At 42.6% G+C, this 16,835-nt stretch overlaps 1 protein-coding gene across 1 annotated transcript in view; it reads right to left on the reverse strand.

The window, feature by feature from the left end:
- Positions 1-2,676: 2,676 nt before the first annotated feature.
- GNE (glucosamine (UDP-N-acetyl)-2-epimerase/N-acetylmannosamine kinase) overlaps positions 2,677-16,835 on the reverse strand; it is a 36,410-nt gene continuing 22,251 nt past the window's right edge. Inside the window, exons 6-12 of the mRNA XM_054727001.1 lie at positions 14,878-14,965; positions 13,420-13,630; positions 10,792-10,921; positions 10,232-10,453; positions 8,210-8,392; positions 5,185-5,301; positions 2,677-4,374 (exon numbers count right to left, since the gene is read on the reverse strand). Coding sequence (XP_054582976.1) covers positions 4,139-4,374; positions 5,185-5,301; positions 8,210-8,392; positions 10,232-10,453; positions 10,792-10,921; positions 13,420-13,630; positions 14,878-14,965 — 1,187 coding nt within the window. The 3' untranslated portion in view covers positions 2,677-4,138. The remainder of the gene's footprint in view (positions 4,375-5,184; positions 5,302-8,209; positions 8,393-10,231; positions 10,454-10,791; positions 10,922-13,419; positions 13,631-14,877; positions 14,966-16,835) is intronic.

A 16,835-nucleotide genomic window follows, 5' to 3' on the forward strand; every position in this document is an offset into this window, starting at 1 on the left:
ACATCAAATTGAAAAGCTTCCACACAGCAAAGGAAACCATCAACCAAATAAAAAGGCTTCCTACTGAGTGGTAGAAAATATTTACAAATCATATAAGATAGTGTTAATATCCAAAACCGAGTTTAAAGAACTCATAGAACTCCATAGCAAAAAAAAGCCAATCTGATTAAAAAATGAGAAGAGGATCGGAATAAATATTTTTCCAAAGAAAACATACAGATAGCCAACAGGTACATGAAAAGATACTCAATATCACTAACCATCAGGGAAATACAAATCAAACCCATAATGAGATACCACCTTACACCTATTAGAATGGCAATTATCAAAAAGACAAATACTGAGTGTTGGAGAGGATATAAAGCAAAGAACCCTTATGCACTGTTGGTGCAGCCACTTGGAAAACAGTACAGATTCCTCAAAACATTAAAAATAGAACAATCATAAATCAGCAATTCCACTTTTGAGTGTCCAAAGAAAACTAACTCAAAAATATACATGCATCCTGTGTCCACTGCATCATTTACTAGAGCCCTGATGCATGAAAATTCATGTAAGAGTAGGGCGCCTGTGGGCACCCGGGACCTGAGCTGGCTTCCCTCCCGCCCTGGCTTCATCAGGAAGGACATACAGAATGACGGTCGGTCTAATTAGCACATTACCCTTTTATTATTATAGATAGCCAAAATATGGAAACAACCTAAGTGTGCATTGACAGATGAATGGATAAAGAAATTGTGCTGAATATACACTGAGTGGCCAGATTATGATGATCTCTGAACGCATAATAATCTGGCCACTCAGTGTATATCCTATATAATAAAGGCTAATATGCAAATTGTCCCCTCGACCAGGAGTTCAACCAGCAGGCAGGCCGGCCAACCACCCATGTCCCCTCCCCCTGGCTAGGCTGGCCGGACCCCACCCATGCATGAATTCATGCATCGGGCCTCTAAAATATATATATATATATATGGAGATAGATAGATACACACACACACTCTCTCTCTCTGAGTAGCCAGATTATTATGATCTCTGAACGCATAATCTGGCCACTCAGTATACACACACACACACATAATACATACTAGAGGCCCAGTGCACAAATTCGTGCACAGGTGGGGTCCCTTGGGCAGGCCTGTGGAGAATGGGCCCCAGCTTATGTCCCCAACCTTGCAGCCCTGCCTGGCACCCTGCCTTGGCCTGGCATTGCCCATCACCTGCTCCACCATTCTGCCTGCAGGGCAATTCATTGGGGTCGTCCCCTCCTGGCCCCCCCCCCTCCCCCCGCCCAGCTCCCTCAGCGCCGGGGAGCTGGTCCCCAACCCCCGCCACTGCCGCTGGTCGCCATCTGTGGGGTGATCAGCGGGGCCCGCTCGCACCTGTGTTGGCCTGGTGCTGCCCGCTCACCTTCTCCACCATCCCGCTGCAGTCCCACTCTCGGCGGGGCCCATTGGGACCGGCAGCACCTCCACTGCCGCCCGCTACCAGCACCGTGACACCTGCCATGTTCCGTGCCGCCCCCTGGTGGTCAGCACACGTCATAGCGAGTGGTCGAACTCCCAGTCAAACGACCGCCCAAGGGGACAATTTGCATATTGGGCTTTTATTATATAGGATAATGGATTATTATTCGGCCATAAAAAATGAAATCATGCCATTTGCAACAACATGGATGAACCTTGAAGGTATTATGCTAAGTGAAATAAATCAGACTGAGAAGAAAAATACTATCTAATCTCACATGTAGAATCTAAAAAATAACAACAAACCAAGCTCATAGGTATAGAGAACAGATTGGTGGTTGCCAGGGGTGGGGGGTAGATAGATGGTGGGTGAAATAGGTGAAGAGAGTCAAAAGTTACAAATTTCCAGTTACAAAATAATTCACTGGGGATGTAATATACAGTGTGGCGACTGTAGTTAATAACTGTATCGCATATTTGAAAGTTTCTGAGAGTAGATCTTAAAAGTTCTCTTCCCAAGGGAAAAAAATGCTATAACTATATATGGTGACAGACTATGATCATTTCACAATATATTTTTAAAATGTTACCTAATAATGCTTTCTATTATCAAAGTTATTTTTCTTTTGGTTAGGAAATCTGTATTAGATGACTAAAAGAAGTTACATGGCCTTCAGAAAGTAAGCAATGCAAAAATGTAAATCTCTTCTGGGAAGGGAAGTGCTTTAGGTAGTGAGTTAATTTAAGAACAAAACAATAAAAGTGCTAGGATTTCCACAATGACGTGTATTTATTTTTTCTTTAGAATTTGGCTCAGTAACAAATATTTACATTAAAATAAATTAAGATATGATTATTAACCATACGTAATAATTATGTTGAATATATTAGGCTCCCCATGAATTTAATAAAAACTAAGATTTGGTTTTAGATTCAGTACCATCCTTCATATATATTTAGGTAGCAATGCAATTGCCTGATGTATAGAGTGGTTACATCTCTCACGAAGGAATGACTGATGCCCGTTCACGGTATACCATCTTGCCCCAGACACTGATGACTGAGCAGACTACTTCCCTCCCAGGAATCACTGGGAATGTTTCAACAATAACCAAGACCTGGACTATTTCGAGGCTGGTAGAATTCTAAGAATTAACCAACCTACTTTTTTTCTTTCACATTAACCCACTAGGAAGGAGAACAAATATAATATGGATTACTTCACTTTATTTCATATTGCTAATACTGAAACAATATATTATAGAAACCTTGCAGTTCTCCTAAAGTAATAAAACAATCTGAAAAACATATGTATATGCTTTTCTAGCTCATCTAAAAGTACCCATGAAACCTATCACTAGTCCAAATACTGTGCTCCTAAAATGTACACAGCACAGAGGAATATTTGATTCAATTCACTGCTTACACATAATGCCATGAATAAATCGAGTTACTACTACTGAGATATTCTTATTAAATAAAGCTTTTGATAGCCTGCAGTAAATTAGAATATATTCACATTTTGAAAGCTTTTTGATGTGAGAGGTTATATAGCTTAGCAGAAAAAGCACAGGGGATCTGGGATCAAACCCTGTCTCTTAAGACTCACTAGCCACATAGTTTTAGGTATGTTTAAACATTAAGACAATTTGAGGTTCTATTAAAATGGGAATTAAAACACCTATGTCACAGGCTGCAAGAATTTAGAATAATGTGTTTGAGGCACACCTAGTTCAGAGCCTGGCATACAGTAGGCACTTAATAAGTGGTGGCTATTAGTTTTTCTTCCAGGATGTAACTGACAGCAAGAACCGTGGCCTCTGTATCGTGAAAGCATGGAATCTTATTTAGCCGGAATCCAGATTCACAGACGTGGGCTCTAGGTCTGACACAAACACTGCCATGATAAGACACTCCAGGGCCATATTCAATGTAGTATGAAAGGATACTGAAGGGAGAGGTGTCTGCTTGTCAGTAGCAACAATCCTTTAGAGATGGTTAATCTCCTTCAGAGACTGTAAGTCCTAGTGGTTTCTCAGCTGTCCTTAAGAAGACAAGGTCACTAAGGCCGCTGTAATTTAGATCCCTGGTCTAAGCAGCTCAAGGTTCTGTGAGAGTAGTAACAAATAATTTTTGGGGGTGACAAATATGTCCAGTATCATGATTGTGGTAATGGTTTCACAGGTGCATACATAATACTGAAGCTTATCAAACTGGGCACTTTAAAAACACCTCAATAAAACTTTTTTTAAAAAGTTCACTTAAGCCTTTCATAGTAAGATTTCTTTCTGTGCTGACTAGATCCCTTTCAATCATTAAGTTTAGGGAGGAAGGATTAATAATCCAAACTCTAGTATCAAAGTCACATTCCCAAGCAAGACCTGCCGGTCTGAGGGTACATCTAGTAAGCAGAGGTCTAAGGCTATTGTAGCTCCTTTTGACACAGAAAACTGTGAGTGATATTTATCGGGTGTGAGCTGAAATGACCCCAGGAAGAGCATCTACAAAAATGGGGGTTGGGAAAGGTGACTTTGGAAGAGGAGACTGAAAGCACAAACTTCTCTGCAAAGTCACCTGCCAAATACCAAATTTAAATCTCAGATTTGCTTTTTAAGAAATGCACATCTAAAAGACAACCTGATAGTCTCTGTCGGTGGCCACTCCTGGGAAGCCTAGTAGATCCTGCGTGTTGTGTAGTCCAGAACCATGCTGGCGGCACCGAGCAGGGCAGGATCCACCAAATCCGAAACCACCACATCCACATCCTGAACCGAGGACAAGGCTTGCTGGCGGATGACGTCCTTGACAGTGTGGATGTAGTGACTGGCTAGGACTCCAGAGAGGATCACAAGGGAAGGATTCACAGTGTGGAGGATGTTCACAACCCCAAGACCCAAAGCCGTTCCAGCTACAGAAAAATAAAAAAATAAGTTTCAGGAAGAGAACTAAGTTAAAAACGCCCAAGAGGAAGATGGAAAAGAGCCAGCAGCCAGGAACATCCACACTATGTAATAAAAAGTACCTGAAGCTGTACTTTTAAAGCTATTCATGACTTCTTTTTTTTTTTTTTATTTCAGAGAGAGGAAGGGAGAGGTAGAGAGGGATAGAAACATCAATGATGAGAGAGAATCATTGGTCAGCTGCCTCCTGCCCCCCCCGCAACCCTCCCCCCGCCCCCCCCCACACACACACACTGGTGTTCGAGCCCACACCCCAGGCATGTGCCCTGAACAGGAATTGAACCGAGACCTCCTGGTTCATGGGTCGATGCTCAACCACTGAGCCATACTGGCCAAGCTCATGATTTATTCTAACTATGAGAAAATAATCATGGTATACTCTGGAAAAAAGCTGGGTATAAAATGGTATATGTACTGTACTTTATGGTCTCAACTATTAAAAAAATAGAAATACTGGTAATAGTTGGTATCTCTGAAACAGTAAAACTGAAAGTGACACTTTTCCTTACTCGTATTCTCTAAATTTCCTATAACATGAACAAGTTGTAAAACTAAACTAAGAAACAAAACCCACTTAAAAAGACAATGCTGCCAAATACCTTGAAGGCAAGTCCCTTTCTCTCTCTCTCAGTGAACAGGAAAAACCCTCTGAATAAACACTCCAGAGCCCAGTCCTGAGGGAGGTTGAGCCTCTGGGGAGCCCCAGGCGGTTTCAGGCTCTGTCCCCTTGGGCAGAGCTGCCAGGAGCTGACTCTCACCTGTTCTCAAGATGCTCTGGGCTTTCACGTTGCCAAGTTTCGCAGCTTGGATAAGATGAAGTGCACCCACAGCTTCGTCTTTTGGCACTGACATCCCTTCCACCAAGAGCAGGTCTTCTGTTTGAGCAGAGGTGAGGAGGAGAGACAGTCAGTAATGAGCTGTGGGAGGCCAAGACTACAATGGTGCCAATGGGCAGCGAGCCCCCAAGTCAGAAGACACTATTTTCACATTTACAAAGCTCATCATTCATAAACATCCATATGCATCCCCCAGAGGCCTCTGCTGCCCTCTCATTGCCCGCTTATACACTGCCCGAAACGTCCCTCACTGTCCAATCCTCAGTTCTGACCAGAACCACCTCCTCCCCTCCAGCATTCCCACTTCTCACTTCCATATGAAGCAGAGTCCTTGAAGTGCTGCCCCTTCCCCCCCCCCCCCCCCGCCCCAGCAAATTCATCAGACTCTGCACTCCTCTCCCTCCTTTATCCAGCTCAGATGCAATATGGCATAACCGGCCAGTGCCCCGCTTTCCATGGCAGGAAGGCGCAGCACCTAAGAAATAGCACAGACCTGGTTCAGCTGCCAGCTCTGTCATTATGAGCTGCACAACCCTGTCCACTTCATGTTACCTCCATATGTTTCTCTTCTCTGTGAGACTGGGTAATATAATAAAACCTATCCTAGCAGTATTACAATAATGGGATTAAATTTATTATTATTACAATAAAGGGATTAAATGACACAATGGACCATAAAGTATGTTTAGTTAAATGGGGACCAGACTAAATGCTAAATCAACAGTAGGTATTTCTGTTATCTGTAGTTCTTGTTTTTCTGCCCCTCACTCTGCCAGTCACCAACTCGGATCATCCTGCCTCCTTCTCTATTATACATGGGCTCTGATGAGAGAAAAGCTAAACCATGCGGACTGCTTACTAAAGATCACCTGGTGGCCTCCTATCTCCTGGGGCCTCACAATTGCCTCTTCAAAGGCTTCACCTCAGACCTGCTTTCCCTGCCCACCCCTCACTCTCACCTAAGACATTTCCGTATTCCTGACCTCTTGGATAAAGGACAGGCAGGAATCCCTTTACTTTTCAGCCCCCAACTATAAGCAGGTTGTACACGCACACCTTCATTCCTTCGTTCCCTCTGTGGGTCCTCTGCCAGGCTTTGCACTCATCTCTTCCCCCCTCTTCAAGGGCCTTTCTGTAGGGACCATCCTTTCTCCCCTGCATTCCCAGCTGTTGCTTCCATTCCCTGTCTCGTGCTAACAGATTCCACTTCTTCCCTCTTCCTCAGTGTAGTTAGGCTTCTGCCTCCACTATTTGATTGAACTTCAAGATAGGCATTTGCGCCCGGGGGGAAGAGGGAGCAGAAATTGATTCTTGGGGCCAAAGAGTCTTTTTATACAGAGAGTACATAAACAAAGAACATATCTGTGGTATTACAATTTCATGGGGTGAGATGATTAGGAAAAACATCTAAGCAGGTTCCCTGTCAGGGGTGATAAAAACAAGGTTGAAAAAAATATTTCAGGGCTTCAAGCGATGTCCTCATGACCAAAACCAAAGAACGTTTCTGATTTTCTCTTACTCAGGAGCAGCATTTGACACTACAGACTTCAACCTCCCTAAAACACTTCCCCTTTTGGCTTCTGTGACCCTTTCCTGGTTTTCCTCCTACTCGCAATGCTGTTTTGCAGGATTCCATTCTTGACTCTTGCATCATTCAGTTCCCTTTCAGAGGTTTAACTATCACCTCCATGCTGATTCCCGTTAAGAGGTTTAACTATCACCTCCATGCTGATCCATACCTCTAGTCTAGTCCTCTCTCTTGAGCATCAGGCCCCTGTAGCCGCTGCCTCCTATGCATTTCCACCTGCATATGGATGTCCCACTGGTACCCAACCATTGCCTTCCTTCAAAACCTGTTGCATGTCTTATAGCCACAACCCCAACTTATCCAACCAGAAAACTGGAAATCACTCTATAGAACTGCCCCATTAAAGCTATCCTCTATTCAACTACCATTTCCTCCCAGGAAACAAAAATTTACAATTCAGTGAAGAATCTAAAATTCAGATCTGACTTTATCTTTTCCCTAAAATTTTCCAGTGGCTTCTCCATTAGCTGCTAGTTCTGGCTTACCTCTTACTACATGATACTCTGCCTTTATGCACCAACACCACTGTTTCCCAAGCTTGGAAATGTTCCTGTGCCCATTCAAACCTGCGTCCCTAGTGCTATTTACCCTCTGACTCTCGACCTCTCAGGACAGCACCCTAATACTCCCTTCACTGTATGGAGAAGGTGGAGGGAACGCTGGTGTCTTTATATGCATCTACATTTCTTGGCCATCATTCTCTCTGCACCTGAGACACTATATTATGATATTAAATCCCTCTTGCATTAGAATGGAAACCATCTTTTTATAACATCCAGAAACAGCATTAGTTCAAATAGACCTTTTAGAATTAAAAAACTAAAATATGTTCCTCCATTTAATTCTTCATTAAAATGTGTATTGATATGTATTAAGCCCCTGTGCTAGGGGCTGAGAAAACAAAAATGAAAGACAGCCCTAGCTGGTTAGCTCAGTGGATAGAGCGTTGGCCTGAAGACTGAAGAATCCCGGGTTCAATTCTGGTCAAGGGCACATGCCAGGGTTGTGGACCCAGTCCCAAGTAGGGGGTGTGCAGGAGGCAGCCAATCAATGATTCTCTCTCATCATTGATGTTTCTCTTTCTCTCTCCCTCTCCCTTCCTCTCTGAAATGAAAGACCTCTTCCCCACTCCCCTGGAGCTCAGGACCCCTGTCCACCTCCACCCCCGCAGAGGAAGAGTGTTGACATGGGTCAGGACTAAGGAGGCTTTGGAGCTTCAGAATGAGAGAGCCCCACTTGTCTTCTAGGAAGGGACAAGGGTAAGAGCTCTGGTTTCAGTGTTCAGCCTCTTAGGAATACCTACTCTGAAGTATTTTTCTACCATTCGGCTCTTTAATCCCTCAAAAGAAAGAAACCAACCATCATGTAGCTTTTTTGCTTCCTTCTGTAAGGCCATTCCAGAGGCATATGCTTCAATGCACCCATGGCTTCCACAGGAACAATCAGGCCCATCTAGAGACACAACAAGGTGGCCAAGTTCTGCAGCACAGAAGGAACTTCCATGGATCAATTCATGCTGATGGATGATTCCCCCGCCAATTCCTAGAGAGAGACAGCAATCGTTGAGGTGGCTCTTCATTTGAGACAGAATACTGATGTGGCAATGCCTCATCTGTTAAGGAAAGCTTTGGAACGTGAGGTTCTATACAGTGCCTACTTTCCTAGTAGCTGAAACTTACTAAGTACCAAAACTTTATTTGGAATAATTTTAGCAGATCCTCTGATACCCTCTGTTGCATCTGCTTGACTCACCATGATTTCAACCACAGCTGTAGCGGACAGTTCTGTGCAAGCTCAGCCTCACCCTGTCATGACAGACCACTTCAAGTACACACTGTCCACAGTTCTCCCCAAGGCTTCTCCAACACTAAAGAACTCAGTCGACCATGTAGGCACAGTGCCCGCAGGCAACCCTCAACCAAGGCAAGACAGGAGCCAGCAGATCCAAGTGGACAATTCTGGATGGTATTCTGCAGGCTTTCGGGGAGGTTCCAGTAGATTTCAGCCCCCACTGCCCTCAAGACAACTTTGATCACGTCTCCTCTAATGACTCTCCTCCTACTCTCTTCCCACTCCCTCACTCCTTCTCGGGATCACTGCCAAAATAAAATACCCACGCCTAAATCCTTGTCTCAGACCCTTATTTGGGGGCAATCTTTCTAAGGTATCAAATAACTCCTGCTTTCTTAAACAGAATATGAATATGATTTTGCCTCTTCTTAATATCGTATCTAAAAATTTTTGATTCAGGAATTATGACTATCAATTGCTGTCTTGTTATGGAGATTAGGAATTACTGAGGAGTAAAGGTCATTCTGCCTTAGCAGGCTCTGCATATTAGTTTTCCCGCCATCTATTACTTCTGGTGGCACCTATTCTTCAACTCCCACCCCTCTCATTTGCAGCTTTTTAACTGCTCTGTGCTAGGAAATGATAGCCAGACTTGTGAAACTGTGTTCAAGACTAAGAGAAGAAGTATAACAGCTTAAAGGGGAGGTAGTATAATGTAAGTTTAAGAGCACACAAGTGTTGAAGTTGAGCATATCTAGGATCAAATGCTGGCTAGACCATGTATTAGCTGAGGCTTCCTCATTTAAAAAACAAATTGGGACATCGGCAAAAATGGCAGAGTAGGCAACTCCAAAAGTGCATCCCTCCACTAAAGCAATGACTAAACTGGCAACTTTTTTGGAACTCTGGAAACTAAAGTTTGCAACAACCAGGGGAATGCTTTATCTGAATATTAGTACGAGCTTCCTGGCATTTTCTGGTCCCATTAATCCCTCGGCCTCCGCCCCCCCCCCCCACGCCTCCCCTCCCCCAACCCGCCTGCCACACACAAAGTTGGCAGTGGCCTTGAATAACAGCCCACGTTCCCAGTACAGGTGGCAGTACTGGAGGGAGCTGAACAAACCTTATTCTTAAAGAATTGTGCTGGTTTGTTTTGACCAGCTTAAAGGGCTTGCCTTTATCTTACCTACCTCAGAACTCTCCCAGGGCCCCGCGGGCTGTGCAAGGGGCATTTGTCAAAGGCATTTAAAGGCAAAATATACTAGGTCTTTGCTGCTTAGGGAACTGGGTAACCGGTCAAACAATATACTAACCAAACACACTAGGAGGAAAAGCTGGGGAATGAGAAGCTTTGGGGAGTAAGGGTTGAAACTTGGGAGTAAGGGGTTTGAATAGCTGACAAGCTCCTGAGATTTTAGAAGGCCACATACCTGCTCAGAAATGACCTGAGCAGACCCTCAGCTCTCCCGTGTGGCTCACTTTCAGGCCCTACTCAAGCAGGCTAAAGCAAGTTGCAAACTGCCTGGCTAAGTGTTAAAGGTGTGCCCCAGCACACATCTAGCTCCTGAAGCAACCGTCGCCTACTCTTACCTGTGCCTGTAATAAATGTCACAAAGTTTTCCAGGCCCTTTCCTTGACCAAATTTCCTTTCCGCCATGGCGGCACAGTTGCCATCATTGTCTACCCACACGGGGAGATGCAAAGTATCAGACAGGGGAGTCCTGAGGTCCACAGAGTTCCATTCTTGGATCAGTTTGGTTGAATGCAGCACAACTCCTTCCCGAGGATTTACACGGCCACCTGTGGAAATACCTGAGCTCCACCACAAACACAAACAAAGCAAAATAACTAATTAGTAATCTTAGAAAAGTGTGCCGACTTTCAGGGCTTAGAACACAAATTAATTCACCCAACATATCCTAAGACAAACATTACCAAGGATTGCAAAGAAATGACAAACAGTCCTGAGCTAAATCTATAGTTCCCAGATATACAGCACTAACAATGCTTTTCCCATAACGCTGGTTGGTAGCCACAGACAGGGCCTGGAGCCATCTATAGACAGGGATTTGATGCTCGGTCATACAGCAGGACTCAGTAAGTTTTGTACATTAAAGTGAACATTTCAGACATGTAATTCACAATCTTACCTACGCCCAAAATTCTGCAGTTAAGTTTTACAGCTTCTGCTGCAGCTTCTACACACATCTGTAAGATTAAATTAATCCTCTCTTCATAGGTTTTAGGATTGAACTGAGTATACTTCTTAACTATTTCACCCTAAAAGAGAAAAAACAACACCTTCTGTCTCACTCGTCTTCACTAAAGAGCATACACAGTGAATCTTTTGTCCTTTTCACGATATATCAGACTCCGCCATAGGACAGTTCTACAGATTTCGATGACTGCTTTAGAAGGGAGCCAGTCTGGCTTGGGCCAGCCCTTGGATACACCGAAGTCGTTTCCTGGGAAGTCAGTCTGGAATATGACTATTGAAGTAATGACAACTCCAGAGCCAGCCAGATGACACCCTCCTCCCACCCCCGTCTCTTTTTTAAAATTTTTTAAAAATTGATTTCAGAGAGGAAGGGTGAGGGAGAGGGAAATAGAAATATCAATGATGACAGAGAATCATCAATCAGCTGCATCCCGCACGCCCCCCCCCCCCCCGCCTCCCCAGGATCAAGCCTGAAACCCAGGCATGTGCCCTAAATGGAAATCAAACCATGTCCTCCTGGTTCATGGGTCAACACTCAACCACTGAGCCATACCAGTCAGGGTGGGCCCCTCTCTTAAGCATAAAGTCAATGTTGGCTAATCTGAATCTTCATTAAAAGGTCATATTTTACTTTTTCAGGTTGATAAATTTTCCTTGCTTAAATATTGAGGCAACTAAGAAAATATCCTTAAGTACTTAAGCTTTAATCATCTCCCATAACTGAAGCCAGTAATGGTATGCTACCATGATGTTTAAATTACTGTGTTTTGTGATATACTTCAATACCATCAGGGATAGTCCCTCCTTATTATTCTTGTTTTTAAATTTTCTTTGTTCTCACTTGGGCATTATTTTAAGTAAATTTAAGAATAATGATGTTAAACTTTTAAAAATTTCATTTAGCTCTAGCCAGTTTGGCATAGCGAATAGAGCATCGGCCTGTGGACTGAAGGGTCCCAGGTTCAATTCTGGTCAAGGGCATATGTCTGGGTTGTGGGCTCGATCCCCGGTGGGGGGGGTGCAGGAGGCAGCCAATCAATGATTCTCTCTCATCATTGATGTTTCAATCTCTCTCTCCCCCTCCCTTCCTTTCTGAAATCAATAAAAAATATTTTTAAAACTAAATAAATATTTAAAACTAACTAAATAAAATCCTATATAGTAAGAGAGGAATATGCTAATTATCCCTTACACCATGAGGCGTAACGACCGACCATGTAACAACCGGATCACAGATCTGCAGGAGGTGGAGCAGCGAACTACAAGCAGGTGGCGGAGAGCTACAGGAGGGGGAAGGGCAGCAAGCTATGAGGAGGGGGAAGTTGGAAGGAGGGAGCTACAGGAGGGTGGCAGAGAGCTACTGGCGCATGGATTCGTGCGCAGGGCTACTAGTAAACATATAATGGAAAAAAATATTTTTCAAAAAATATTTTATTGATTTTTTACAGAGAGGAAGGGAGAAGGATAGAGAGTCAAAAACATTGAGAGAGAAACATCAAGCAGCTGCTTCCTGCACATCCCCCACTGGGGATGTGCCCGCAACCAAGGTACATGCCCTTGACTGGAATCGAACCTGGGACCCTTCAGTCCGGCCAACGCTCAATCCACTGAGCCAAATATTTTCGTTTTATCCTGTCCACATTCTCCATTTTTGCAGTCTGTTCCATGTTTTATTCCCTTCATAATTTCCAGAATTATGTTCAGTAATGTTATAGAAAACATCCTTCTTTTCCTCGATTGCAGTAATAATGCCTCTAGAATTTCACCATGACAAAGGGTATTGGCCACTGATGTAGAATATATTATATTCATGTTAAGAAAATACTCTCTTATTAGAATTTTGTAGAGTATTAATAAAAGAGGCCTTTGGCTTCTTTTGAGAAAATCATATTTTGTTTTTTTCTACTGACCTAAACAACTTTGTGTTTAAAATCTTTGCTATTTCCAAATAAAAAAAGAAAAAAAAAACTTTGCTATTTCTAATAAACTCCTGAAACTTTATGTAACAACAATATTTCAAACAAATATTTTTCTGGTAGGTTTATTCTTCCTTGTTAAATCATCAGAGATCATTTTAACACAGACAATTTGGTATTTTTATGAAGGCTCTCTCAACCTCTGTCAACACTGTGGTGATGGTGTGGTTAAGGGAGTGAAGGTATGCTGTACTCAACCAAAATCATATTCTAGAGGAGATACCATTGCCATCACATTTGCAGACACCCTCCTTAGGTAAGTAGTCAGCATACTCCTTAATCCCAGCTATTAACCAAATACAGAATTTCCGGTCTCCTGGGTGGCAAAAGCCTTGTCTGGGGCTGAAGTGGTCTCCCATTGTCAACTTAAGTCTCCTAACTTGGCTTCCCCAAGAATTTTACTTCTTTGAATGTTAATGATTAGTAAAATAATGACAAATACTGTAATGGATCCAAAAAGTCAATACTGTGGGCAAATGATTACAAGCTTTCATGTATGCTTCTAGTCTTACCTTCCGACCATGCTTTTTAAAAATCAATTACTCATATGAGATATAAAGTTAAGACCTTAGGAGTTCTTTTACCTTCATGCTGACTATTGCAACTCGGAGGTTTGTCCCGCCGAGATCAACAGCCAAGGCACTCAGAGTTTCAAGAATATGGTCAATGTCTTGAGAGATATTGTCCTTCACAGGAGGAAAGCAGAATTTCTTTTGTAGTGGCTCTTGAAGATCGATAGATTTGAGAAACTTCAAAATCCTTGGAACAGCATTTCCATCCCCATATATCTTTGAGCTGCAATATCCAAAAAGTCCAATTAAATGCTTCTCTCATACATAAATCATATTGAAGACATATTAATGGAATCTCAGACTTGAGGTAATAAAATTCGTCCTTTTTCCTTTGAAAATAACAACATATGGATCTCTTTAGCAACACAGTAAGTAAGCACATGTCACCAATGCAATGTTGAATTCCATTGTTGATTGCAATACAACTATTTCCAGCCTGAGGTACCATTAAAAAATACCTGTATTATCAAAGAAAAATTAGTTTTGTTAAGCCAATATCAGAATATAACAGTTTGTGACAATGAATTTTTTAGTTTTTAGTTTTTATCTTTACCTTCATGGGGAAAAGTTATTTTCAGGAAAAAAACATTCAAATACATGGGACAACTCATTAATTTAAAATAGAAAGGAGGGCAATCTAAATTAAAATGCTGAACCAGCCTTTTTTTTTTTTTTACTTGTACCTTCAGGGTGAGCTAGATTTTTAATTTTTTTTTTACTTTTTAAAAAACACATTTTTTTATTGATTTCAGAGAGGAAGGGAGAGGGAGAGAGAAATAGAAACATCAATGATGAGAGAAAATCATTGATTGGCTGCCTCCTACACACCCCCTACTGGGAATTGAGCCGACAACCCAGGCATGTGCCCTTGACCAGAATTGAACCTGGGACCCTTCAGTCCACAGGCTGATGCTCTATCCACTGAGCCAAACCAGCTAGGGCAGAACTAGATTATTTTTATTTTAAATATGTTTTTATTGATTTTTAGGAAGAGAGGAAGGGAAATAGAAACATCTACAAGAGAGGAACATCGATTGGCTGCCTCCTGCATGCCCCCTACTGGGGATCAAAACCCAGCGTGTGTCCTGACCTGGAATAGAATCTAATCGAACCGAGGACCTCTTGATTGACACTCAACTGCTGAGCCACACTGGTCAGGCTAAACTAGACTATTTTAGAAGAAAATCAGTTATATTGCTATATACTACTTATGGAAATTCAAAGTAAGCTAAAGAAGTATTTCCTAGCTATGTTAACTGAGACAAATAAAAAAAATTATTCTCCATCAGAATCCTTGGTACAGTAATAGGGGGTATATATTAGCAAGCTCTGTCTCATCACCAGCTAGGGATCCTTGGGATGGAGAATGAGAGCTCTATTTGGATGATTAAACGGTGACCACAGCTTGGAAATGGTGCCCAAGGCATCTCCTCTTTTAAATCACCTTTAAAAAAGAGGGTATGTACTCACCAAGGGTACTGTTTACCAAACTGAAGGTGCAGTGCTTGCAATATTTTGTCTTGGGTATCAGCATCCCGGACATGAAGAACATTCTCCCCTAGGAAAATCCAGTGACACAGTACAATGATTCAGAAGCAGGAATAGCCAAAGAATAAAGAAATTAGCAGTATGTTACCCTCATAATTATCCCTGAAACCCAGAGGTCTCAAATAAGTCTTCTTCTTTTAGAGAGACATCAACTTTTCTACTGTTTATCTTTTAAAGCTCTCTCAGCAAAAGTATACATATATCAAATACTTAAGGGCACTAGTGTCCTTCATTCCCAAATAAAATAAATCAAATTTTTGTATGTTTCTTGAAATAAATAAGGTAGATTGATCTAGAATCCACAAGTCATTTATCTAGTCATCTAGCATGTCCACTCTTTCAGTCTGCCCTCCCTCCTATCTACTTAGCCAGTTGTTCAATCAGCTGGTCAGGACAAGTTGGTCAGTTAGTCAGTTAGCCATCAGCTATTCATGCAGTCACCTCTCCATGTATTTTCTGACCAACATGAAGGAGTAAATATAGTGAAAATGCCATGTTTTTCAATAAACTTGGATAAGAAGACAAGAGCAGAAGGGTGGTGGCTGGAGAGAGAGGTATGGGGGCAAGGAAGCGGTATTTTTATTGTTTTATTTTAAGATATTCGAGGCTTAGGCATATTTAGATGATGAGGAAGCTAAAGATACATGAAAGAGAAAAGGGTAACTGGTAAGTCCCTGAGAAGGCAGGAGGGGTGATTTATAACACACAAGGCTAGCAGTGGACAGGCAAGAGAAACCCCACACTCCACATCATCCAGTATGAAGAAGGGAAGGATGGATGGGCCTGTGGGATTTTAAAAAATATATATTTTATTGATTTTTTTACAGAGAGGAAGGGAGAGGGATAGAGTTAGAAACATCAATGAGAGAGAAACATCAAGCAGCTGCCTCCTGCACACCCTCTAGTGGGGATGTGCCCGCAACCAAGGTACATGCCCTTGACCAGAATCAAACCTGGGACCCTTGAGTCCGCAGGCCGACACTCTATCCACTGAGCCAAACCGGTTAGGGCAAGGGCCTGTGGTTTTTGTTATTGTTAATCCTCACCCGAGAATATTTTTCCATTGACTTTTAGGGAGAGTGGAGGAGAGAGGGTAAGACAGAGAGAAACAATGATGTGAAAGAAACACATCAATTGGTTGCCTCCCAGGGCCTCGGCCAGGGAGGATCCTGCAACCAAGGTACGTGCCCTTGACCAGAATCGAACCCTGGACCCCTTTGGTCCACAGGCCGATGCTCTATCCACTGAGCCAAAATGGCTAGGGCTGGGCCTGTGTTTATAAAGTGTGGTGGCAGAAAGAACAGAGACTGCTTCTGACCTAAGACTATGTTGCTCAAACCATATGTTCACATCTTATTTGAACTGTCAGCAGCATTCAACAGCATTTTCTGGAAACACTTTTTTTTCTGGGCTTCAATGATACCCCACTCTTGGTTACCTCGACCTCATTGGCAGTTTCTTTTCAGTCTTCCTTGATGGGCTTTCCCTTCCTCACCAGAACACTAAATGCTGAAGAGCTCTAGAGTTGATCCTGGGCTCCACTCTCCTATTTATATGTTCTCCCTGGGTAATCCCATTGGTTTTAAATACTATCTCAAGTAGAGTGTGCCATTATCCTCCATATCCTTTCCCTGTACTAGCAATACAATTTTTATCTGGGCATCTGATCATCCAGCTAAAGAGGATATTCTTCAGCCTCCTTGCAAATAGATATGGCCATGTGACTACATTCTGATAGGATGAGTGAAAAAATATTTGCAACTTCCAGGTTGTGCTTTTAAAGGTAGGGACATCTTCCCCTTCCCCCTTTCCCAATGGCTAAAATGTGAACTTGACAGATAGGTGGTGGCTAAGTCTCTGTCATACCAGTAAGAAATAAA

This window comes from Eptesicus fuscus, chromosome 15, assembly GCF_027574615.1.
Source record: "Eptesicus fuscus isolate TK198812 chromosome 15, DD_ASM_mEF_20220401, whole genome shotgun sequence".
In the NCBI taxonomy this organism is placed as follows: Eukaryota; Metazoa; Chordata; class Mammalia; order Chiroptera; family Vespertilionidae; genus Eptesicus; species Eptesicus fuscus.